The sequence below is a fragment of the Rhamphochromis longiceps genome, linkage group LG9, assembly GCF_057381845.1.
Source record: "Rhamphochromis longiceps isolate RC_006_pf linkage group LG9, R_longiceps_female_GT1.1, whole genome shotgun sequence".
Taxonomy (NCBI): domain Eukaryota; kingdom Metazoa; phylum Chordata; class Actinopteri; order Cichliformes; family Cichlidae; genus Rhamphochromis; species Rhamphochromis longiceps.
Window position 1 is genome coordinate 19,489,558 of NC_140565.1, and position 26,310 is coordinate 19,515,867.

The window sequence follows — 26,310 nt, forward strand, 5'->3', positions numbered from 1 at the left end:
ACTCATACAAAAGTCATCATTTTTGACCCACTAAAAAATTGGGATGGTCCATTAATCTGCAAAGACCCTACCCTCAGTTATTTATATTATTTTCATACTTTTTTGCTGTGGTGTTTTAAAACTGCAACATTTTGGCTGTGGGCGTATACCCAACAGGATGTTATAATTAGTAATACAGGACCCTGTTGCAGGGTTGCGCTAATGTGGGGGTGGCACGTTTATTTGCACTTTAATAATTTCATCATTATCAGAAAAAAAGATGTCTAATGTCACTGCTTTTCTCTTGCTAGGGCGGGTCCTTTGCTCGTCATTCACTCACTGAGCTGAGGCCCAGGTTTGAATCTATACCTTTAAAAACAGACATGAATCTACTGAGTATCCAGATAGGAAAAGAACCAGCTCTCTGGGACAAGGTTTGATCAGACAAACACCAATCCCTGGGAAGTAGGAGGATAGTAGCAGACAGATGGCAAACTAAAAAACTGTGTTAAGAACAACATCAATGAAAAACACCTGTCATTGCGTGTTTAAAACAAGACCATAACTGAAGAACAAAGTCCTGTGATGGGAGTACTTCTCAGATCTGTGGTGTAAACTGAAAACTACTCCACTACCATTAGCCATCTGAAAAGATCATTTTCCCTTGTTCCCACTCTCAGAATTTACTGCTTCTATGACAACGTGCTCTCTGTTTACTAAGCTTCTCAGAAACATCTGGTTGCACCGCCCATCAACTAAGGGCAGTGGATTTACTCCATTATGTATTCCTGCAACCAATCCATGATGGCAGATTCTTTTCTGTAATACAGACAATTATCAAAAGTGAAGTAAAAGAGAAGATAACATCCCCATCCCTGGGGGTTTCTAAAACACACTGTCTATAAAACATTATTTGCTAAATTAGTCCACTAATTGAAGATCATGTAGTCACTTGATACAAAGATACAAAAGTTAAATGGGTATAATGCTGGAAAAATTATTTTGCTGCCAACAAAACTACCGAGCTTAATGGCTCAGCTTCTTTAAAGTGTAATAAGGACTGGACATTAATGCTTGTCCACTTGTCATGGACAATGGAATTTTTGTAGGACATGTAAACGAGAGATGGACTTTATGAAAAACAAATACACATCTTAACATCAATCAAATCATTCCACAGAACAGTAAATGTTCACAGTTTAAGCATTTTACCTTTGGAGATCAGATCAGGCAATCAGGCATTTATCAATCGCTCAAATCAGAACATTATGTTCTGGATCATTATAGTCAGTTCCTGTATTCATTTTGACCAAAAATACACCAAGAACCATGACAATCTGACAAACAGAAATGGAAATTAAACACACCTGTTGATATGTATACACATTAATATGGCAATTATCCCATGTATAATTCCTGACTAAGAGAGAACAGACGCTGGGCCTCATGCTTGGAAATGTTTATTTTTGTGGCCTTAGGGTACAAAAAGGTTAAAGGGCTGCCTGTCTTAAGACGTGCAGATTTAAGAGTGTGATGAAGTGAGATAAAAGAAAGCAATGAGAGCGATGGACAGACTGGAGAAGTAGGTGGGACTGTGGCACAATAGGAAACAGAAAAAGCCTCAATTTTCTTATGTAAAAGTAATTAAACAGCATTTGTATTTAGCTCAAGGATGGCAGTCTATCATTAATATCTGTTACACTGTAATGGATCACTGTTGCTGTGGGCCAATTACCCTTGAATAGAAGAAATAAAGACATCCAACTATGAACACTCAGAGGACGATATAACATGATTTTATGTGAATAAAATTACTAATGATTAATACCGTAAGCAGGTTTTGGGCATATAATGAGCTTTTATCTAGCTAACAGACTTGTGCTGTCAGTCTGTCAGTTGGGTGATCTTGACTTGATCAAGAGAAAACTATCTGTTAACGTTGAGACACTTAGCGAGCACATTGTCCAACACTAACTTTTAGCTATTGGATGGATTGCCATGAAGATGTTTCCTGTAGCCACCCAGGATGAGTCCTAAAACATTCCCTGTCCCAGTGACTTCCTTTTGTCCTAGCACCACTACTTCTGGATACTCACTCTCAACCATTTTTTAACTGACCAAAGCTTTCCTCCTTCCTTCTGTTAGCTTTCCGCTAATCCTTTCTGCCCTTTGCCATCCTTCCAGATGTTCACTGCTGTCACTGGTGCTTCGTAAATCCCACATCATGTCAAAAATGACTCCGTGTCCTCTGTTGCATCTCTTTTGCTAACCCCTCCATCCTCCCAGCCACCAAATCTGACTTCAACTGTCCCACCCATAGGTATCCCTGTATGAGGACTTGCTGAAGCAGCATGTTTTCCTTAGGAAATGACTCATAAATTATGAGAGCTCCCAGGCTGGCTGTGAAAGAGCCAGACAAGCATACACAAAGGTCCCTGATTAGTAAAGCTGGGAGAAAGGCCAGACAAGTCAAAGCTGGAGGACCCATTTAGGAGCGTCCCTGACTTGAAAGAAGAAAGGAAAACATTTTGATCACATTGCACCGGCTGGGTCATATTAAGAGCTATTTTAGAGGGATACCTGAGATACAAGAACGAGTCAAGCATCTCATAAGGACTGCTTAATATTTTCCTTTGTTGAAAGGAGATTTTAAAAAGATTTTTAGAAGGTCAGTTTACATACAAAAGTTTATTTACATTATGTCACATAAGAGTCCCAGTAGCCTTAGGCTTCCGAAAGCTAAGAGTTTCAGATGTCCTATGGTTGCACTTCATAAAAAGGATAATGTTGCAAGTAGTGGTGAAATGCATACTAGAATAATAAATCGTTTGATTAAGAGAAAATAAGTGAAAAACGGTTTCAGATGACAACAATAGATTTGATATTAGCAGCTTTCTAAATGAGAACACTCATTTACTTTGCCTTTTAAATATATGTGTACTGAAAAATGTCTTTTGGCTGTTAGATGCTACAAATATTAATCTTTAAAACAAAACTCCTCCAGGAACTTTATATTAATTACAACAACAACAACAACCTTTATTTATAGAGCACATTAAAAGCCTTAGGCATACCAAAGTGCTTTACAAAAAAACAATAAAATAACACAGTTAAGAGCATTTAGTCAGCATTTTATAGAGCAAATAGTTAATGGAAAGCTAAGATGCAAAACCTTTGGCATGGTGGGGGATATATATTTACAAATTACTTTAAACTGAAATGGAAACATATCTGCAAATAACTGGACTCTTATTTGTATAGTGCCTTTTCTAATCTATTTGAGCAATCAAGCCACTTTCTTACTACATATTCAAAAAAGCATATTTTTATATAAAGAGGATTTAAACCTAACATTTACACACTAGCATTAGATGCAATTCAGCCATCAGCATTTTCCCCAAGGATAGTGGAACATGCATGCTAGAGGAGGAACCACTGATCAAACTACTGACCTTCTGATTAGTCGACAATCTACTTCATCTCTTGAGCCACAGATCAATCTATTCTAGTTAGTAATTGCAGGGTATTACCATCTTGTCTCTAAGGCACAATACAGAGAGATTAAGCCTTCCATTGTCTAACCTTCATAAAAGCCTTCAAACAAATCATTTCTAAACTGTTATTTTTATTTTTCATTTTACCCACAAGCAAATATCCCAGTTTTCAACTTGGAAAGCACCTTATTTTAAAGTGCTGGATTTTTTGTTTCATTTGACATTTAAGTGAAATTGCACAGGGGTATACTCGCCTTTGTCGTACACTGTATATTCAGAAGATGAATACCAGAAACCCTATATATAAAGTTGTAAAAACAAAGTCTGCAGATGAATTATAACAGCACTTGGGCTCTGGATTTTTTTCACTGTTATAAAATAGGCTTTCCATTGAGGAAAACCAGGATCATGTGCTGGTGCTTATCTACAGTTAGAGTTCATCCTCAGCCAAGTTTATTAACTTATGAAAGCATAAAATTCTGGGGAACAGCAAATTTATATGAAAGACTAACTGGATATTTTTGTTTGTAGAGTCTGTAAACAGGGGCGGATTTCAGAAAAGGAATGCTTTGTTCAGTCCTGAGCTATCCTTTGTACAGAATGACAGGATAAATCAAGTCACATGAATGCACACAAGTATACCTCTTTTGAACTTGGTGTACTTTGAGCACGCACCCAATATTTAATGAATTTCAGGTCGAGAACATTCCCCTCCTTCACATCTTTTCTGTCTGTATCTAAACGTTCTTTTTCACAGGACTCTATACAGAACTTTGCACTCTTACTGGTTCCATATGAATTACGAGGTAAGCAGCAACCAGATTAACCGATCATCAACAAGCATGACCACCTCTGTAAAAGCAGTTTTGGTACTTCTCTCTACAAAGAACAGGGCAGCATGTCTTAGGTTTGCAAAGTTGCATCTGTACAAACCACAAGAACAATATCCTCTGGACCAAAGGGAATATGTCTGGCTGTAATGTACGGCACCACATTTGGTGGAAACCAAGAACAGAATATCAACACAAACACTTCATACCAACTGTCAAATACGGTGGTGGAGGGGTGATGATTTGGGCTTGTTTGGCAGCCATAGGACTTAGTCACCTTGCAGTCACTGAGCTGAACATGAATTCCTAAATGTGAGGCCGCCGCTAAAGCGTGGCTAAAACTAGGTCGTGCAACAGAAAAATGATCCCACATCAGCAAATCTGCAACAAGAAAAGTGTTTCAGTGGCCAAGTCAAAGTCCAGACCTCAACTCAACTGACATGATGTGAAAGACTGATAAAGTCATGCAAACCTTAATTTATTGCTGCTTAAGGTGGCTCTACAAGCCACTGAATCATGAGGGTGTACTTAGTTTTTCACAGGACTTCATAGAGTCTTTCTTTTTCACGTCTATAAAGGTGAGATAATCGAGGTGCTGCCTATGTTGCTGTTGTAAAAAAAAAAAGGACCACAAATAGGTACTCCCATAATACATCTTATCGGCAGGTCATTATGACTAATCACACAATGAAGGATGTTAGCACTATAAACTAAACTTGTCTACATTAGCACAAATAGCAGTTTTGTGAAACTGTGGCTGCTGAGAATACTCAGGTATTTTCCACATTCTCACCTACAGCTTTTTACCACTTGAGCTAATTAAAACAGTTTATAGGTCTACAGACAAAGTATGTAGTTGTGAATGGATAAACATGATGAACACATAAAACACAGAAAGAACCTTTGCTATGCCTCAAACATATGAACAACAGCCATCTATAATCTCTAACTTAGCAGACAGTCTAGGTCAATAACATAGTATAAAAGACTCAACACCTAACAAAAACAACCCTTGAATGCTTACCAAATGCCCTGCAATTTTCCACTCACATTTCCACTACAAGAGACAAGGGATTTCAGTTGTGAGAGGAGTTTGGGTTTATGGGCACTCCCTGAGGATGCATAGGAGCATAACAGTTTACTTTAGCACATTCTCTGGGGGTTAACTTCAAAAATACTGTTCAGACAGACATAAATCCAATGAGTGCATTGTAAAGTACCAAAAAACAAATAACACATTTAACACAGGGTATGCAAGTGCCACACATGAGTGGGTCAATCAACCCAACAGGATGCCATCCATCTTTATGCCCAAGCTTTACAGAGAATAAAGGCATGCTCACTTAAACATTCCTGGTTGTTCAACGAGGTATTCAGGACTTCAAGTCAAGCATGTTTCTCACACTATTAAATTTTCCAAGAATGTCCTTCAGAGCAGACGGCAATAAAGAGAGATGCGGAAAAGTGTGGCCCTTAAGACAGAGCTATATTCAGTCTGATTTTCAGAGAAGCCAGGTGACGTCTAGCTTTTTGAGACTAATTCCCTTAAAGCTGGAAACAGCAGAGGATCTGTTAGCGCTGTGACAGGGATATGATTCTGTATAAAACATGGAGGAGAACAGGAAATTCCCGGAGAAAGTCTTGAGACGACCATTGTCTCACAGTCAGTGAACTGGAGAGCATCTGTGCCTCACCTACCCCTAACCTCTCCAAGCCAGGTCAAACTCAAAGACAACAGGCTGCCAAATTAGCATTTTATAGCTGTGGGTTGTAAAGGAGGTGCAGCAGAGAACAAGGTAGGAGGAGGAGAAGATGGTGGGAAAGAGGAAGCAAGGGCTTTGAAAAAATACAGTAATGACAGGAACTGTCATTCACACTGTTGTAAAGCTCACTGTAAATTAAATAAATGGATAATAAAGGAAAAACTGTTCACAGAGGAAGTAGAATCTGGTTAGTTAAGGGTCAAGGTCAGTAATTTTTAACAGCATATGAAAGCCATATCCTTAAGAAATAGGATGGGTTAAGTTGTCAATATGTATGGAGGAGGTCAGGAGAGAGTATGACCGTGATCCCAAACCCACTGCCAGTGCATTGCTATCATCATAGATTGGTCTCCCCAGAGCCCAGACCTCAACATCATTGACGTTGTGTGGGATCATCTCGACAGAAAACAACAAAAGGCAGCCAACGCCCAAAGAAGAGCTTTGAATATCCTTCAAGAAGCCTGGAGAACTCTTCCTGAAGACTACTTAAAGAAATTATACAATCTTGCCTAAGATAGTTTAGGCTGGTTTGAAGAATAGAGGTGGTCATGATAAATATTAACTTTCAAGCTTGTTAGAATTGGCTAAATTGTCCAAAATGTATGTTTGGAGATTATTTCACGAAGTAAAACAGTAAAAATAAGTCACTGATAAGAGTTGCAATAGACCTGAAAGTTATTTCCAAACAGCTTAGACCAGGAATCATCAAACACTAACACACTGAAAGTAAAGCACACCAACCTGGTATCTTACTGGAACTGATCAGACAGGACTGCATTACAAGAAGGCATTGCAGGCTCCAGTAACAGACAAATCAAAGCAAACCTCCTCACCCATACTACAGCATATACAGTGCACTCCTGCTGAGATAGTCTGACTGCCAAATATCTCGAGAGCTGTGGGAAAGAAAACTCAGTTGAGTTGAGAGAAGAAAAGTTTTCCACATCAAGATGTCTTTGAAATGTCCAACAAAGATAAGCAGAGCATAGTGATAAATTATGATGCGAGACAGTGGCTCACACGGAAGACCCCCCACCTGCACTCCATCCCCCCAAAAATCCCTTCCTTCTCCTATTAACTGAAGACAATACGAAAGGGAGCATCAAGTTTTTCCCTATTGAAACCAGCTGTACGAGCAGTAGTAATATCTCTAATCCTAAAATCTCAAATGAGTCCATATAAACCCGATCACAAATCTGTAAGGGGGCATATAACATATAACATATAGTTCTATGGCACAAGACGTTTACAAAAAGAAAACACACCCAATCGTGCCGTGTGTTAGAGGTCTCTCAATCAGTGACAGCAGGTTTATTTTAACAGTGTAGATGAAACATGTGCACGATCTTTGTCAACACTAGTGAGAAAAGTGTTTTTTCAGCTGTTTGAAACTTGTCATTTTATTTTTTTTAAAAGTGGTCAAATAAAGGAGAATTTATTATGACTAAAATAGAAATAGGCTGGCTCTCAAAAACTGTAGTTTACTATACTATAGTATACTATATAAAATATCTAGAAATGAATTACAGGTTTTTGAGAAATACACCATTAAAAAGATACAATATATCTACTGAAACCAAGACCACCAGAAAAAGCAGTTAAACTGGGAGTTCACTTCTTTTTCCTTTGCAACCACCTGTGCATACATCTTAAAAGTTTTGCACTCATTAACACATACAGAGCTTAAAAATATCATTTTCAGTAGCACAACAGGGCGAAGTCAGTTGATCTGAGGTGGCGGTGTTTGTATAAATTTAGAAGGACAAGTCCCTGTTGATCCCACCACACCCACTGGTTTCCTCTGTGAAAGGTAAATAACAGCAGGACAGAGATCATTCTGACTGCAGCGCTCCTTGACCGCTAATTCAAACACACGCACAACCGTCAGCTCGGCAAGTTGTGCAGCTACCCACTCTCCCTCTCATCTGAGGACGTACTCATCACCTTCCCCCGCACAATCTGACTTCCTCCATTTTGCAAGCCCGATAAACAAACACACCAAATGCTAACATTGCATAACCCAAGCAGCGACCCTAGCCAAATGTCACCTCTATACACACACACACATGCACTTGGCACATCCTCCACACTGAGGGGGAAGAGATGTAACTGCTTCACAAGCTCTGATTTGAGCGTTCATAAATTTGCTCATCATTCAATATATGTGTCACTGCTTTTTTTCTCCCCCTCCCCTCCTTGCCCTCATTTCCATCTTTCCCCTTCACTTTTTTGGCCAACAGGTCCTTCCATCTGTTAGCCAGCTGGTGGAAGACGAGGATGGTGGGAGAGTGTGGGGTGGAGGGGGTTGCTCCACCCGTATTTTTGCTACTCTCCACGGTTTTAACTTTCTCACACTAACTAATGACTCTCCTGTTGGTCCCACTAGGGCTTGACCCAGCGCCGGGTATACCTCCCTGCAGGATGTTACATCCGGGGCACAGACAAACCTGCGCTGAATAGAGAGTGAAGTAACAAATCACTAACATAATACTTCCAGTTCAGAGGGTTCGCATAATAAATGCAGAGACCGAATATGTGGAAATTATAATCTTAGAGCACTGGGACTCCGCTTGTAGCACGGCGCATACACCTATATGCCTCAGATTAACACACTTTAAGTGGTTAATGCAAAAATACAGTGTGTAACATACTGTGAAGTTAAATCATCACTATAAAATATTCCTTTTTTTTTTTTTTTTTTTTTTTCACCATCAAAGTACCATCAGGGTGTACACCCCACCCCTGGCGTCGTTGCCCACCTCTCAAGGTTAAATACACGTAGACATTGAGGGCTAGCAGGAGGGACCATGCGCTTACCTGCTGCTCTCTGGCAGGTAGCTCCATGCCCTCCTGGGTTTTAAATGCACCTTAGAACACACATGCATCAACACTACAATGAGCGGGTGGAGGGAGGTTTGGAATCTTCTCTCACCCCCGTTCTCTGCGACCTGCTGGAGCAGGGGGGCTAGGAGGAGGAGTTGGCTGTCCGACTGCGGTCTGGAGTGTGGGGCCTCCCTGCTGCTGCGGAGTCGGGGCGGTCTGCCTCCCCCCACCGCAGGGAAAAGGGTAACACCACCTGGGCCTGGGTGCAGTTCCCCCTCCAGGGGTAAGGGTACCTAGACCCGGTTTGTAGAGTACGCTTGGGGAGTGTGATCGTGTGTACAGCGTCTCTTTATGTCTGTCTCCACGTTGGTTGAGTGTGGAGTAAGTGCATATGAGAGCATGAGGGTGGGAATGGATGTTTGTATATGTGTGTGCCTGTATTTCTGTGTCTATATGTCAGGTTGGGTGTCAGGCGCCACCTCTCTGGGGACATCTCAGGCCCTCCAAGGTTTGGAGGCCTATCTCCCCCTACCACCACTTCCCCTGCCGGTGGCGGACTCCCTCAGGTGTCGGTGCGTTGGTGGTTCTTTGTGTCCGGGGGTGGGCGTCCAGGTACACACCGGCTCACTCCTTGGCAGCCGCTTATCGGGGCCTGGAGCCTGGGGCTCGCTCGGGCCACTTCGGAGGCGGGGTGCCCCCGGCCTCTCGGCCTGGGGCTCGGTCACTCAGGCACGGCTGGCTGCCGGCGGAGCTCACGGGCGCGTCACTGCAACTCCCCCTGGCTTCTGCTCCGCGGCTGCTGAGTGAGCCCTCATCTGGGACTCTCCTCAGCTCTTTCTGGGACAGTGGGACATCATCAAGGACTCCAGTCACCCCAGCCATAAACTGTTCAGACTGCTTCCATCAGGAAGGAGGTTCTGCAGCATGCGGTCCCGTACCAGCAGACTGAGAGACAGCTTCTTCCATCAGGCCATCAGACTGCTGAACACGTCATAGACACCTCAGCTTCACTACTGGAACTTCAACATTATGCACTCCACACTGTATATAAATGCCACTTGTTTTGCACATATTCAACTCTGTATATTTTATATATTTTATTATTACTATTATTATTATTATTATTATTTATTTTTTTTTATTTACTATTTAATTTGTAAAAATGTGTATACACACACACACACACACACACACACACACACACACACACACGTAGGAAAATATTTAGTATACACATCCAGAAATGCATACACTATTATATATTGTACATATATTTATTAGTTTCAGGTTGGCCATTCTTGTATTTTGCTCGTTTGTGTTGTTGTGTTTGCACATCTCTGTTGCTTGTGGGGCTCGCACACAAGAATTTCACTCGCATGTGCTGTGCCAGTGTGCCTGCACATGTGATGTGACAATAAAAGTGATTTGATTTGATTTGATTTGATTTGGCGCGGCTGCCCCTCTGTTGGTCTTCCTTGGTCTCTTGTGTTCTGGGGGCCTCTGGATGTCTGGAGTTTTGATCTCCTCCATACCTGCTTCATGCCCTGGAGGACGGGGCTGTGGCCCCCCCCCCACACACACACACACACACCCTCTAGCAGATCATTACATGAAGGAACCTTTAAAAAAAAAAAAAAACAAGCGCGTCCATGCTCACAGGTGTACACACGGGTGCTCACACACACAAACTACACCCTTTTTGGCTCCTACCTCAAAGCACACTGTGTTCTGTTGATCTTATGTGCTGCACAATAATGTTTAATATTTAGTATTTACTGTCATATTCCCATATATCATTGTGATGCTGTTTATTCTATTACTCTTGTTCTCTTCTGCTTGTTTTCTTTTTTCTTTCTCAGCAGGTGATCCAGGTGATTGATATATGCTGTTTTTATTTCTTTTTTTTTTTCTGCTCATTCTGTTGGTTTTTGTTTTTTGCCCTTCTCCCCCGTCCCTCTTCTCAGCTGTTTCTCTTTCCCTCTTTCTTTCTCCCCTTCTTTCCCCCAGTCAAGTCTGTCCCGTATTCAGTAAGTGAAAATAAAATAAACAATAAAAGGTGAATCAAATGGACCATTACGGCAAGGCTGGGATGGTCAATTTGGTAAAGTAAATCCGTTGGGCATCTTTCTTTGCCTTTAGACAACAATTCTGATGGCAAAAGAGCCAAACGGGACAGGCAAACAAAAAACAAAAAACAAAACAAACAAAAAAAACTATAAAATATTCCTAACTCACTGAAGAAGACATTTTCTTTTACTTGTGTTTGCGAAGAGAAAAGAAAATTACCATAACATGATAAATAAAGTGATTAAAAATATTTGAAATGGTTTATTGTTCTTTTTCTTAATCTGCTAATTTGTTAGCTTTTTAATAGTTCAAAAGACCAATAAAAGACACTGGCAGTGTAAAGATAAGAGTACGTATGCTTCTTATTCTCTTAGTCTTGTTTCTGATTTGAAACACTTCCAATACAACCATCAGGTCTGATTAGCCTCTCCTACTGTAAAGCCTAAAGCAAGAAACAGTCTGGCTGAATAGAAGCTATTGAGCTAAGCCTGCGTGTCAAAATGTTTCACTCGTCAATTTTCTTCCTCCTCGTCTTCACTCTGCTCTTACCCTCGGCCTCTCTGACAGACAGGTTCAGGGCAGGTCTGGGGTTGACAACATGTAACCTGACCCCGCATAGTGCTCTCACCCCCTCTCTAATGATCTTGGCCCCTTCCCATTCCTAATGTTGGTTTAACCTGATGTTAATATGCCCGCTCTGTGCTACTGAAACAAAGTTCTGTTCCACTATGCCTAATGAACGTCTAGCCTCGGTCACCTCCGCTGTCAAATAGAGTTTTAAGTAGCACCGTCTTAAACAAGAAAGACTACTTTCGTACATCTGTAGCCACATGTGTTATTGCAGCCATGGGGGAGATATTGAGTGAACTACAGTGATTATATCTCTGACAACTGGCTGATTTCTGGCTTATTTTTATAATCAGGAGAGGGAGAATTTTCGCTCAGGATTTGATTAGATCCTTGTTGTCTTTCTAGATCTATTCAAACATTTATTCTTGACTCTTAATCTAAACACTAAAGAAAGGACGCTCTGAAAAAAGCCTGTCTGTTCTTAGCTTTACTTGTTCAGCTGATCTATTTGTCACTTGATGGGCGCATGTGTAGAAATCCAAAGAATTCAAATACTGAATTTAAATTCGTATTGATGTGTAACCCTAATTTTAGCTCAACGTTGGTTTCTTGTAACACTATCACAACAATGAGAGACACAGCTGGCAACTGTTTGGGGTCAGACAAACTTTACTCCCTAGCACCCTCTTGAAATGTGGCAACTGCTGTGAATGCAACAGCCTCTTATTAAATGTCTAATGGACACCTTTCAGTACCTGAGGAGTCCTTCAAAAGCTCTCAATAGATCCACAAGGAGTATAATAACCTCTGTCTAGCAATAAAACTCAAGATTGGCTGTAAGCTGCAATCAGTCTATTATGAACGGGTTTGATTTGAATAAGAAATGCTGGTGCAATTCAAGAAAAGAAAAAGAAAGACAGAGGCAATATGTTTTTGGTCTTTTCACAGTTCACTGCGAGCCAAATCCTTCAATCATGCCCCTCACCTACAGGGCTGCATATTAACCTACAATTTAGCTAACTGGCTTAATTGATAGGTGTATTCTCAGAAGGTGAAAAAGTAGGAACAGGTTTTTAATGTTATAATTTGTATCTCCAAAAGCCTTTGTTATCCAATGACAATGTATTTCTTTACCACACTCAACAGTGTCAATTACAGTAAAGTCAGGGTTTGCCTAAGGCAGGACCAAAGCACCTGTTAAAGGATTCATTGGTCTTACATCTTAATCATTTCAATGGGGCAATGTCATGTTGTGTCAAACTGGTTTCTGGATCACTTGTTTTGCTTTGCTTGCAAAGTTTGAATATTGAACTGAATGCAAGCACTTGTCAAGCGAACTGTATCGTGCAAAGAATGTTAAGAGGGCGGAAGATAAAAATGAAGGAAGAGGTGGTCATTAAGGTTTCAAGTCTCAGGCATTTGTGAACTTTGATGATACTTGGCTTGCTTTGTGAATCTGCACAATGTGTTTTGTGGGTAGTCTAGCTATTATTACCCCCCACCAGTTACCTCAAACTCCAGGCAAACCCATGATTAAGTGTTAACACAATGCATAGGTCAGTCCTGTCTAAACATCAGGAAGCAGCTGCTGTTATTTGGACTGAGGGTTACTTAATATTGTTTCGTTTTTTCATTTTAGCTCCACTGTTTGTGATAAATAAGTGGAAACCAGATTGCCAAACACAAATATTAACTTAAATATCAATCAAATAGTGATCCTTGCATGTATTCAAAGGCATTTAACTACAATTTTAACCATAAATGGAGAAATAAAACATAAACATGACAAAATCAGAACACAAACAACAACACAAAGAGACTCCTGATCATACTACAAGACCAACAACCCGACTTGTGTCAGTTGCTCGTTCTGTCCAAGTAGCGCATTACCAGAAGCAATTCCAGGCTGGGACTGCCTTTAAAACTTCACTGACCTTTCACCCCTGGTTGTGCTACACCTGTTAGCAAGTATCAGTTCCATGTGCGATCCATGCCACCCACCCCCACGCCAATTTTACCCTCATTATAGGATAAGATCCTGACTTTTGTGAACTCAATTACTTAGAAGAAAAGTTCATGGTGCACAGGAATTATTTGCAGACTGCTCCTTTAAATGTTAAATTCATTTTAACCAAGGGCAAATGAGGCAATGACTTGAACTGAAGCTATTTCCTCTTTCCATGAGGTTGCCCTTAGGTGTGTTTCTTGAATGCAATTCCTGAGTGCATGTCGTTTCCATTTTTTAAAAAAAAGTGCTGCTGTTCTGTGACTATCTCCACAGTATCACAGCTCCAGAAGTGCATGTAGAGCATGTAGAGAAACAATTCCAGATGATTTCTTAAGTCCAGGCTTTGAAGTTTTATGATACTGCCTCAGAGGGCAAATCCCAGACTCGCCCAAGTTGCATCAGACAACTATGGTGCAGACCACGATTTGCTATCACTCTACCACATGTTCTAGACACATAGTTGACCAAAAATGTGTTTTCTGACCCAAAGTCATTAGTGGAAGAACAACATGATGACAGCATGAATCATTCGCTTTATACTGACCTCATCCTAACAACCTCCCCCCGCTTTCACTGCCCGTCTCTTACATCCTATTCAAACTATCTTTGGTGAAAGCCCTAAGTCTTCCCCTCATTCAATAAAATGCCTGTGCATTTCAGCTGGGGTTTCCATGTCTCTCCAAACACAGAGGGGCTAGGTCAGAAGAAAAGTCCACCAAAGAAAAATCCATTCTGTGTCCTCAGCCATTCGGCAGGTCAGGACATGAGCAAACAGCATGCTTTCACCACCCTGGCAACTCTTTTCACTTCACACTGGCAAACTCCTGGAGTCCACACACACACACGAATCAAAGTTCTTGACAGCAAACCCAACACCCTCTCATGAACTGAGAGATAAACGCTTTCGTAGTCACAACCAGAAAAAGACTTCCGGGCTCTTTGTGACACTGGTAGCAAAGCCGTCTGGGAAACTTGAAGGCTCTGACAGTTTCTAAACATTGCAGAGATCTATGGACCGCAGCATTTTGAGAAACAGATTGTTTAAAGAGCAAGCTTTAAACTATGGTGCAATGAGAATGTATTTGACATTAGCATATGGTAATCATTGACCAAACATAAGGATCTAGCTTATTTTTCAAAGGCTTTAAGATACTTTCATGAAGTGCATTCAATTCAATTAAATGAGTATGATCCACGCAAAGTTGCGTTGTTAAGAAGGAAAAGCACCTTTAGAAACACACAGAAGCTTGTGCCGATTAAAAATATTTAAATAAATGTGCCAGAAATTTCACAGAACAGGTGTAAAGTTTGTAAGTGGTCATTACACTTCACAACTGTTTTTTCCTTTTCTGTTTTTTCCCCAATTCAAAGGCTGCCTCCTGCTCAGTTCAAAGCATTATTCCTCTTTCAATTACATGTCACACAGACACAGAGCAAAGCGATGGGAAAATTCAGTTCTCAATTGGGGAGTTTGCTTGGACAGATTGGACAAATATTTCTTTTATGTGGTCGTATCCACGCCTCAGTTCTGCCCTGACAGCCACAGAAGAGGGAGTGAACAATTCAAACTGCACTACATTATGGGCTGGGTGGCTGCTCCATCCAAGACACATGGCTGTCTCAGCAGCTGCCTGTTTGTTTACACTTCACTGCTAGCCTTAGGTATCAATTAGGTTTATGGGGACAAGGAGGCTAATAGTACAACATGGACTGAATTCAGATTACTGACAACACTGAACGGAGAAGGCATGACGATGACAAAAGAATTTAACAATGTACTCTAATGAAAAACATGATGGCTAAGAATATGGTTTGATGTTATAAATTCAAGCCCAAATTTCATCTAGAAAGATTATTGTATTTGACATCAGTTAGGCCAGTTTTAAATGTCAAGTCAGTTTAGAAAAGAAAAAAAAATCACTTCCCTGGAACAAATAACTCCCACTTTTCACTCCAAACCAAACTCCAGCCACAGGAAGACAACTTTGAATGTCTTTCTTCACCATATGGGCCCATCTAAAGAGTCTAAGGCTTTGTAATAGCACACCAACTGCAAGGACAAACAGCAGCCCAGACCACATGCTCCTGTAAATCAAGCCCAGCCTGCGGTCTTCGGTGTCAACATCTGACATCCAGCACTAAAGGATAGGTGATATCATCATAATCACTGCATAGTAATGCATCATAGGCTGTTCAGCGAAGCACAAAGCCTTGTCCTGAGGAAGGGAAAAAAACAACAAAAAAAACCCCAAACATTGTAGATGTGTCAAACTTTTGAGAGCTCGCCAAGAAATGTCTTTGCAAATTCACACCACTGAATCGCAAGTACCAACGGTCCTTTATAATTTCCCTTGTTAAAATTCACATTTGTTTGGCACAAGTGATCCTTTTTGATAACCGATTAAATGATCTATTGTGTATAATAATTGTTTTTGATGTATTAGACCCTTGAAATTTGTTTAAAAGTTTGCAATTTCCTAAAGCTCAATTTAAAAGGAAAAAAGAACAACAGCCAACCACCCACAACATCTCTACATATAAAAACAGATTATGAATTGAGCCAGACTGAAGGTTAAGATGGAGTTTCCGACCCACTAGACTTATCAGCAGAAACACTTTTGGGGAGGAGGCTATCCAGCAACATCATCTGTGCCCTCTTGTGGATGGATGGCACAGTTCACAAACCTTGACTCCAAGCATCTACTAGCTAATCTGAGTCAAAAAGACCACAGCTCCTGGCAAGACACATTCATCAACAGCGATTCCAACCCCCTCTTATTTCTCTGCACGTCTTTTTTTTTTTTTCCTCCCTCAAAACTGTTGGCAAGACCCAGACCCCTCTCAGCATGAAATACATCAGAGTAACTGGTATCAGCCCCAAACCCCTTATTGTTTGGCCTTGACTTGAAAGACTATTAAACTTCAGTGCGCTATATCCATAAACTTAAGTCCAACTATGAGCTAAACTTGTCACTGACATCATGGAGGAACAGTAAAATTGCTTGGTTATCAGTGATTTCCTTTTATTCGTTCACCGGTCTTTCTTTAAAATGAGCCAAAGCCAAATATCAAAAGCAATCGGGGAATTATACAGGCAGCTTCTGCCCTACTGACATGAAGCAGGAGACAAAGGAGGACTCAGAGTGCTGATCCCGTAATGGGAACCATTAGAAAGGAGAACAGAGAACAGAATAGTCGGTACACAGGAGTCATCAACTGTGATTAAAAATCGTTTATGGCTCATGTTCAGTCTCAGGACTGAATAATTTGATAAATCTCTCTTTTAAGTTGTTAATGCCCACTTGAGAGGATCTAAAGAAGAGGATCATCATCAAGCAGTGGTTAAGTGATTTTTAAAGGTTGTAAATGATAAAGTGGGCAGACCTCTTGGTACTTAGGACTGGTGGATGTGCCTATTATACAGTCGTGTGTTTTTTTAAATGTACAATGGTAAGTGCAGAGTTGCTTTGGATTAAAAAAGAAGCAGATTTGTTCTTTCTCTTACCCAATAAATCCTTTTTATTCTCTTGTTCGTTCTTGTGCCGACACCAATGAGATCATTTACTATTACATCTGCTCTCAAGCCTACAGTATAGTACATATTGTATAGATCACACTTGTGGGTTACAGAATTTTACAACATTGTACTTTTTTTTTTTCACCTACAGTTTTAAATCTTTATGGTCTCTACTTAATCGGAGGCTAAACACTGTGTGGCTGCAAAACGAATCCAAAGTCAGTGTTTGAGGTAGCCTACCTGCTGCGTAATCTTTTAAGGCAAAATTTTCTTTCAAGTCACTTCTATCCCTGGGGTTTCAAATCACTTACTGAGGTTTCAGACCTGTTTAGTTTGAATAAATATTACATTTATAACCCCCAAGATTAAAAAAAGCCCCAAATCAAAACAAGATTTAAGCCTGCCTTTTGATGAAAAAATACATTGGGACAGCTGGTATGAACATCAAATCGTTCTTTGTTCAAAATCATGAAACTGAAACCCAGAAACTGGAAAGCGCTTTGTGCCGCCAGAGCAAAAACACTTATGAGTCAGACAGAATTTCACCGCGTGCTGGGGATTCATCTTCTTTGTATCTTGATACTAACAACATCCAAAGCAAATCATGACAAACTTCATCACAACAAATGTGACTGGTTCCTGTTCCAGTATGTCCATCGTGTTCCAATTCAGCAAAACCTAGCTAATGTATCATGACCCCTGAATAATTTCATTTTTCACTGCATTGCTGGGAAGTTGACATCAGACTCTTGGCAGGATAAGCCTTTGATGAGGGGAAACGGCGTCATCTTGATGATCGGGAATGCAAAGAACCAAACACTTCCAATGTTACTCACTTAGTGACAATTAATCTTTGCCATTTGTCCTGCTGTTACCTACAAGCCAGTGACCCTGAATTGCAGATGAATGAGTGTGAATGCACTGGATGCACAAGAAGGAAATAATTTAAAACAAAACAACAGCAAAAAAAAAAAAAAAGGTAAATCATTCACTACTCGCTTGAAAGTAAAGGAACGAAGAAAGGGGAGCGAAGGCAGCAGGTGTAGTGCAGCTTTTTGGCATTATTACAGACATTTTCTGTCCTCCTGTGGTCAGGCGTTCACAAATTTACGAACAGAGCTAATCACGCAGCTAATCCTCATCTGACCAGCCGGCAGCATCATTTATTCCTGCTCCACCCTTTTCCTGCATGGGAAATCATTCCACGGAGAGCTGATAAAATAACAGGAACACTACAAAAGAGCCCTTATTACCAAATCAAATGATTACCAGCTGTGACAGCACGGCCAATATTGTTTTTTTTATCTTCTGAGTCAGTCAGCATGTCTATCCATGTCATCACAGCAAAAATCTGATCCCTGAGACCACAAAGGCAGTTTTAAGTACTTTAGAAAGTATCTGGACAGACAAAGTCTTTGTAGACAGTTGTGTCAACATTGCACTGTAACAATGCAACAGAGCTTGACAGATGTGCAGCTGAAGATGAAGGTGCAATGAGACTGGGTATATGAGCACTTAGTAGAGGCCGTCAGCGGTAAGGGACAAGGAGGTCTGCGCCTCCTTCCCATTTTATGATTCTGTCAAGCTGTCTTTTGCATTTGCAGCGTATTTTCAATGTGGAAACACAGCAGCAACAGAGGAAAATAGCAAATGTGTCAGGATGTGTCAGGGCTTCCAGTGTAACTACATCAGGGGTAAGTCCTCCGTCTTCATGCTTGGCCAACATTTACAGTTTGAATGCAGATATTGATGTATGCAAATGAATAGATGTGCGACTCCTCACATGAGGGATCCTAATCTAATGTACAAACATAATACCTGGAATTTTTTCTTGGCTCACAACAGGCTTTTCAGAACAGTATGAAAGTAAAGGCAATTAATGTGTTTTGACAGAATATTACCATGCATATTACTAATATTTATGAACATCCGATAAATAAAAAGTTCAGTATCATTTCAACCGATAACTTACTCCCTACAGTACATGGATCTTAAGTGTTACAAAAATCATCAGAGAAGGAGCCAAGACAAAAAATATTCTGTGAGTAATACTTCCAACGCTGTAATTTCCAGAAATCAAAATAAATACTCCTGCACGGGAAATGGACCGTCAAATATTGTTTAAGAATACAACTTTCATACGGCAGTTTACAGTTGGTTTTTTTGAGTGTAGACATAAATCAGGCTGCAGATGTGTCCAAAGTGATTAAAAAAAAGGTCTCGAGTTTACAAAAACAGTCACTTCTCATTATACAAAAGGCCACATTATTTATGGACCTGACAGTTCATCCCAAAATCTCTCCTGCTGACATCCTAAATATTTATCTCCTCACATCAGCAAAGGAACACAGAAACATGACAATGGCTTGACTTCAAGACAAATACAATTAGCATCTCAGTCAAGATGATCGTTTTGATCGTATGGGATTGGCAGTGGAGTATCATATGGACATGGAAACATGAGTGCAAAGCATCTGGATTAAGATAACCAATCTCAGCTCTTTTCTCCTCAGACTTGTTCGCTGCTTCTTACAGAGTTCCATTTAAAAAGAAAAAGAAAATTGAAGTTTTAATTATAATAAACAGCCTGTCCGACCCCCAAACTCCCTTCTGTTTTTATTCCTTCAAGAGTCATTGTATCTGAAAAGAATTATAATTGCACAATTTTGTATGCCGTGACATTTTCTGAGATGGTGCGTGGAAACCTTTTATTGTAGCAAGTGGCGATGCACCAATCTGTCAGCCATCTGCCTGTCTGCAAACAGGATGACATTTACCAAAGGCAGTGGTAATATGCTAAAAAATACTGTGACAGAGACCTAAAGGACTTGAATAATGAAGAAAAAGGGAAATGCATACCAAAAAGTAAACAAACAACCAGAAAAATAAAATACTGACACTGGCCAAATAGTTATTTTAAACACCGACCCAAGCAGAAGGTTTGGATTAATGGGAGAAAACGCAAAAAAGCAAAAGTACCCTGCAGACAATTAGAACAAAGCACCATGAGAACGTGTAATAAATCACAGCTTGAGTAAAAAACACCATGTGCAAGCTCAATAAATTCACTGCAACTTTATATGTAAATGAAAACACAAAAGAGAAAGGAGCAGAAGGGATTGTTTGAGAGCATGATAGTGAAATGAAACCCAAGTATGATTTAACCGAGGCACTGAAGGTGATTTTCCTTAGCCTAAGGGAGCTTTGGTGGCTATCTACTGTCAACTACCACAACAGAAGGCGATATTCTATTTCAGTCCACCCCAAACATTTCCAGCACACTGTGCACCATCACACCATGATTTTAACCCTGTATTTGAAAGACTAATAACACTAAAGCTAGCACAAAGATTTCCTTGACCCAGAGACAGACGCTGAGTTTGGATGATTCATCTGATCCAGGTCTAAGCCTCACCCACCACAAAGCCTGGCAGTGTGTAACACACACACACACACACACACACACACCTACACACACACACACAGAGCTTTTGAAAAGATCTCCAAACATCTGGATACTGACCACATCAAGGTCAGGGAGAAGAATCATAAATTTGTCTGCGAGAAAGAAAAGGAGAGATATAGACATGACAGCTCAGACTACTGTTCTCACATAGTGAGGTTTCACAATTCAGCCATAGCAGTCTACAGGGGTACTCTCAGGGCTCCAGAGCCTGTGATTCTTATGGAGATTTGACGGAAAAAGCCTCACGCTCAGCCAGAGATCACAACAGGATTTCTGTTTATCCATCCACTTTGTAATCCCTCACTAGTCCATCTGGATTTTCTTTTAAACAGCATTAAATACATGTTGTTCCAGTGGACCCGTGCACGCATTTACAAATCCTGATAGGGATCTCTTTTTTTTTTTTCAGACACACTAAAGGAGATGAGTCACTTCCATGTCGTTAATCATTAAAATTAAGATCGCAATACCGGAAGAAAAAGAAAAAGCTCGTTAAACTAATGTCTCTGCTATCATTTGTAGCTGTTGAGCGTGGGTGCCAATAATCTGCCACGGCAGAGCAGCTGTAAACGTTAGGAAAACTGCCGAGCTAGAAACAACATCGCACTTGTTTAATACAGGCTGTATGTCCTTCAACGCACCAGGAGCCCGGCCAAACCTAACAGCCTCAACTATCCACACAACAATGATAGATATCTTCTGGTTTACATTGTTGGGCTAAGGATGGTCAACGGTTTCATTCTGCTGCCTGGGGTAATAGCTGAAAATTAAATACTGGGGTGATTTAAGATGTTCCGTACACACGTGGACATGCTGACAATCAAAGGACATGTGATTCCCCCGCAATAACAGACTAGCCCACCGCCAAGCAGGAGGTATAAAACTTTTTTTTTTAAAATAGCATTTATAAAAGCAAACGAATTAACCGACCAAACCACATAATTCAGCTGGACTTACCTTCAAACTTCATTTTGAACGTCGCTTTGTCTCATTTCTGATGCTAATCACGTTTCAAACTTTTTTTTTTTAGCTAATAACGTTTGAGGAACTGAGCTAAGTTAACTCAAATACACAATATTTATTCAAATGAAATGATAAAGAATGATATTTTGAAGTAACATCCTTGTTTTGAGCGTATTTCGAGACAGTTTGGAAAAACGAAGACGTGGTTTAGTGCAGCGGTCCCCAACCCCCGGGCCTCGGACCGGTACCGGTCCGTGAGTCGTTTAGTACCGGGCCGCGAGAGTTGAGGCTCAGGTGTGAAATGTATAGTTTTCAGGGTTTTTATCGGTTTTCAGCGTTATTTTGTTATCGTTTTTATCGTTAACTCGGTTTTCCTGGGTCTTTTCAGGTGTGTTATGAATAAATTCTCTTTTTTTCAGTACCGGTACTAGTTTTATTTTGTTGTATTTATCCGCGACACCTTAAAGGCCGGTCCGTGAAAATATTGTCGGGCATAAACCGGTCCGTGGCGCAAAAAAGGTTGGGGGACGCTGGTTTAGTGTCTGTCAACCATTTAATTAGATGCCAATGACCATTCCTTTGATTAGAAGCACGCGAAGAAAAATGCCGATGTGTATGATGTGGTTTTTTGTGTTGCTTATTGCTTGTTGTTCCTTGGAACCTGTACACATTCTAAACAGCTTTTAAATCAAAAATGATATAAACATTTAGATAATGTTACTCATACCTTTTAATCATTTGTTCTATTATATTCAGGGAGAAATGTGCCACATAATACTCAAGACAATGTACATTAAATAAAAAGATAAATAAAGCTTTGTTTATTGACTAATTTTAACCTAAATCTGTGTTATACTTAACAGTCATTGGGTACACCTGTTCATCCCCATGTTCAAGCAAATATCTAAGCAGCCATCATCTCTAGGGTTCTAGGGTGATCATATTTAGATTTCCAAAAAGAGGACACTTAGCCCAGTCATGAAGAATTTTAATAATACTGTCTGCTTAAAGAAAAGTTTTGTATATTTAAACGATGCCTTCTCTGTGCGGTTAATGAGTGGTAAAATTAAAAAATGTCATATAGGCTTTTACAAGTCAACAAGTGCAAAAAAAAGAGGATGTTTGGTCACCCTAGTTTACACAGAGAATGGTGTGAAAAGGAGAAAATACCCAGAAAGCAGCAGTTCTATGTGGGAAAATGCCTTTGTTGATGCCCAAAGCCAGAGGAGAACGGCCGGACTGCTTCGAGATGTTCTGCAGAAGAGCATCACTGAATGTACAGCATGTCGAACCTTGACGCAGCAGAAGACCACACCGGGTGTCACTCTTGTCAGCAAAGATCAGCATTGTTTGTATTGTAGTAAAAGTGCACCAATGTGCAAAACACTTCTGGCTGTGCGTGCAGAAACCAGAAGTCCTGTCAACAACATGTGAACTCATGTTCTGCTCTACAAACAATGATGGGTGCAGTCTTTTATTGCTTATTGTTTCTTTTACTGCAGCTAGGAAAGTTTATTGCTCTAAATTTTTAGAAAACAAAGCGAATTGGGCCTGCTTTAACGGGCCAAAACTCCTACCTCGGCTTCAAATGACAGCACTTCCATGCTGATGACAGACTCAAAGTAGTAAACAGTTAAAGAACAGCGGAGGCTGATTTTTATTAGTTCTGTGAGAACAGGCAGTTCACTTCAATGAACACAGAAAACAAAATCCAGATTGATGATTATGTTTTAAATTACAGTTACCATAAAAAGGACCCACATAAACCTCCCCGGGTGATTCTGCTGAGGAGTCCTCACAAAAAGGGTTTAATATGGAGCTTCTCCATAATTATAGCCTACCACGTGTAGCGGCAGTGTAGAATGAAGTACTAGCTACTTATGCAGATTTCGTCCTCTTCATGTGAAAGTTCAAAAAGTATATAATACGTTTATCTGTGGAAAACTCAAAAGCATTTAACGTAATTAGAACATTTCACAAACAGGAATTAAACACTGGTTTCCTTTCTCATAACACCAAAAGGCCTTACAGTTTAACCAACCTGCACACACACACTGTCCACAAAAAGTCATACCCAGTCTTTCTATACACATCGTTTTCCCCATGTCACACATTCTCATGATATTGGGACATTTCAAACAACAAATGACTCTATATGCCTTCAAAGCGTACCTCCCACCAACCATAGATTTATTTGTGCTGTACGTCAAGATAATTCCCAGTCTGTTCAGTTGTAAATTAGGACATGGGTCAGCCTGCTGACCATTGATGGTGGTCTGGATCTCACGGTAAGTACAGCGGTGGCTGTTGCTATGCCTGGGTGGCCCTTACAGTTGCTTTGGACCTGACGTATAAAGCCTGCACAATATGCACACTTTAAGAAGATGCTGAGGGTTTCATATTCCGCAGAGAAGTATTAACGATAAGCAATTTGATCTCTCTCTGATTGTGCGGCATAAAACTGACAATCACAATCATCTTTGCGGTAAGCATAATATCATATAGCTACAATCTGAAATATGATACTACGCAGCGCGAGGGTGTGGGTAATTTTATGTACAGAGACATTGGCAAACACAAAAAGCAGAGGAGAAAGGATCAGAGTGCTTATTTTGTGCGACATCTGTGGCAGTAATTGAAGTCCTCATCTCTCAGAGTGTCTTGCCTTTTTCCAGAACTCCTCATGCCTTGAAATTTGGCTGACACAAAACATGAAAGCCTGGAGGAGACACATGAACTCAAGAGAAAATATTGATAGTATAAACGGAGCTAACATGCCTGCGATCAGTGGAACAAGAACAGACAGCAGTCACATTCCCGAATGTTTTTCCAACATAGGGAAAATGGAATATGAAATACGAAAATTGAAATACACAAAGCGATACATTTCCCTTCTCTGTTAGGAAAATATTGTTTATGGTGTTATAAAGATTATATCAAGGCACCACTGTGAGTTAATTATGCCATGTCCTGAAATTTTTCCACAGATCTGCGAGAAACCACATCCTCTTTCCAAAGAGCACACAATGTGCTAGAATGTGCGGGGCATTAATTCACATGCCATGTTTTACAGGATGGGAGTTTTGAAGTGATTAGTCTTCTTACACATCCTTTTTACAGGAATCAGCCGTTGTGAAATGAGGCTGGAGATCTGAGTAGTTTGCAACCACATCCCGAGGGACAGACTCGAAAGCTGGCATTGCTCGGCGTACCTTACCGCAAAACTCAGTGGGGTTTGAGTGAAGGGATCAGACTGTCAGACTGAAGGCTGTGTCCGTGGTGCGCCTGTCTCTGGAGCTGACGTTGTCTGTGTTACTCTCAGACAGCCACAGTTTAACTAACAAGTGCCCAGGCAAACACAAGAGGCAGCGCGGTAAAAGGTCACGTCTCTGTGCAGAACCTCCATGTACGTAAGAGACGCAAAGTTAAACGCTGGGGAAAAGATGGGGGAAAGACTGGATTAAACCAGGACTTCATTATTACACGTTAGGTTTAGAGTTAATCTCTATGCACCACTGGAGGTCCTTGCACAAGGAACAGGCTGCATCTGGCCCAACTTTTCAAAGGTTGTCATGCATGGCACACAAAAAGTACGCAAAGTACGGCTATGAATATAGTGGATGTTATCCTTCATTTCTGTGGACTCATATTTGGTGGAATTTTTAGGACCGTTTAAGTATCATAAGAGTTTAATGACTCACTACGAGGATGTGTGTACTCTCCTTTTTTCTTTTTTGTTTAAGGATTGATTTGGAAGGAGTAAAACTAAAATTCTTTCCTGGAGTTTATAAGAACTCGTTCAACCTGATGATGGGGACAATGAGGCGTGTTGTATTACAAAATTCTCCCAAGCGCCTCATCCGTTGAGGCCAAGTTCTTTTTGTTTCTTTTCATTTTGGCTTATTTCTGGGGAAATTTTTTGAACAAAACTGCCTCGAGCTTTAGGGGGTAAAAACTCCTCTTTCAGTGCTTTTCCCCCCTCCCAGGTTGAAATTCAGAAAGCGCTAAATAAAAATAGCAGAACAAGGTGTGTTACACTGGGGTAGAAAATAGAACAAGTGCACCAAATCAATATAACAGCATTCCACGGATACCCTTCAGAACTTGCGTATCTTTAAAAAAACCCCACACAAAATCTTTCACCAGTGCATTTAATAAACACTATCCTAACATAGGTGTGCTGCCTTGACAGTGTGAATATGCCACAGGCCTAGAAAAAGTCTACCGACAACAAAATGCATCTGTTTGCTGGACTCCATGTAGAATTTCAGTAGCATGCTATAGAGCAAACAAAAATAAATGGCATATTTCATACTCTCAAGTCATATTTTCACATTTTTATCGTACAGTTACAGTACAATGTGTATGAAATATCTGTGAAAAAGTATACAATCTTTTTCTTTCCTATCTATGAATTATAAAAATAATTGTCTGTGTATTCACATATTCAAAATGTCCAGCGGTTTGCATAATAGTTTGATTGGATCAATGTCTCTGGTCTCCGTCACTATAGGCCTGTGAAAAATGAAAGACAAAAACATCAGTCTCCTAGAAACCAAAATCAGACACATTTAACCGCTAATAAGAATAATAACTGGGGCAATTACTTTGAAACAGCCGTTTAATATTTGAGCATGTCATGGACAAACATGAGGTGGAAAATTAGACTTAGTGTTGCCCAGTGGAGGTTCCAGTGACCATATTTCACAATATAGAAGAGTTGTGGGAGAGCGGTGAGCTTTGAGTTTGGTTGCTGTGGCAATGCTCTGGCCTCTCTGATAGCCAAGCAGCAGCAGCAGCCTGTTCTCAGATCTGCCTCCAGACTGGCAC

The 26,310-nt window shown here is 40.4% G+C and overlaps 1 protein-coding gene across 2 annotated transcripts in view; it reads right to left on the reverse strand.

Annotated features, from left to right (window-relative positions):
* Positions 1-23,203: 23,203 nt before the first annotated feature.
* lg9h8orf34 (linkage group 9 C8orf34 homolog) overlaps positions 23,204-26,310 on the reverse strand; it is a 73,128-nt gene continuing 70,021 nt past the window's right edge. The window contains exon 15 of one of the 2 annotated variants that reach the window (XM_085418651.1): positions 23,204-25,995. In XM_085418651.1, the coding sequence (XP_085274777.1) occupies positions 25,988-25,995 (8 nt within the window). In that variant the 3' untranslated portion in view covers positions 23,204-25,987. The remainder of the gene's footprint in view (positions 25,996-26,310) is intronic. The other variant, XM_085418652.1, reaches the window with a different exon arrangement.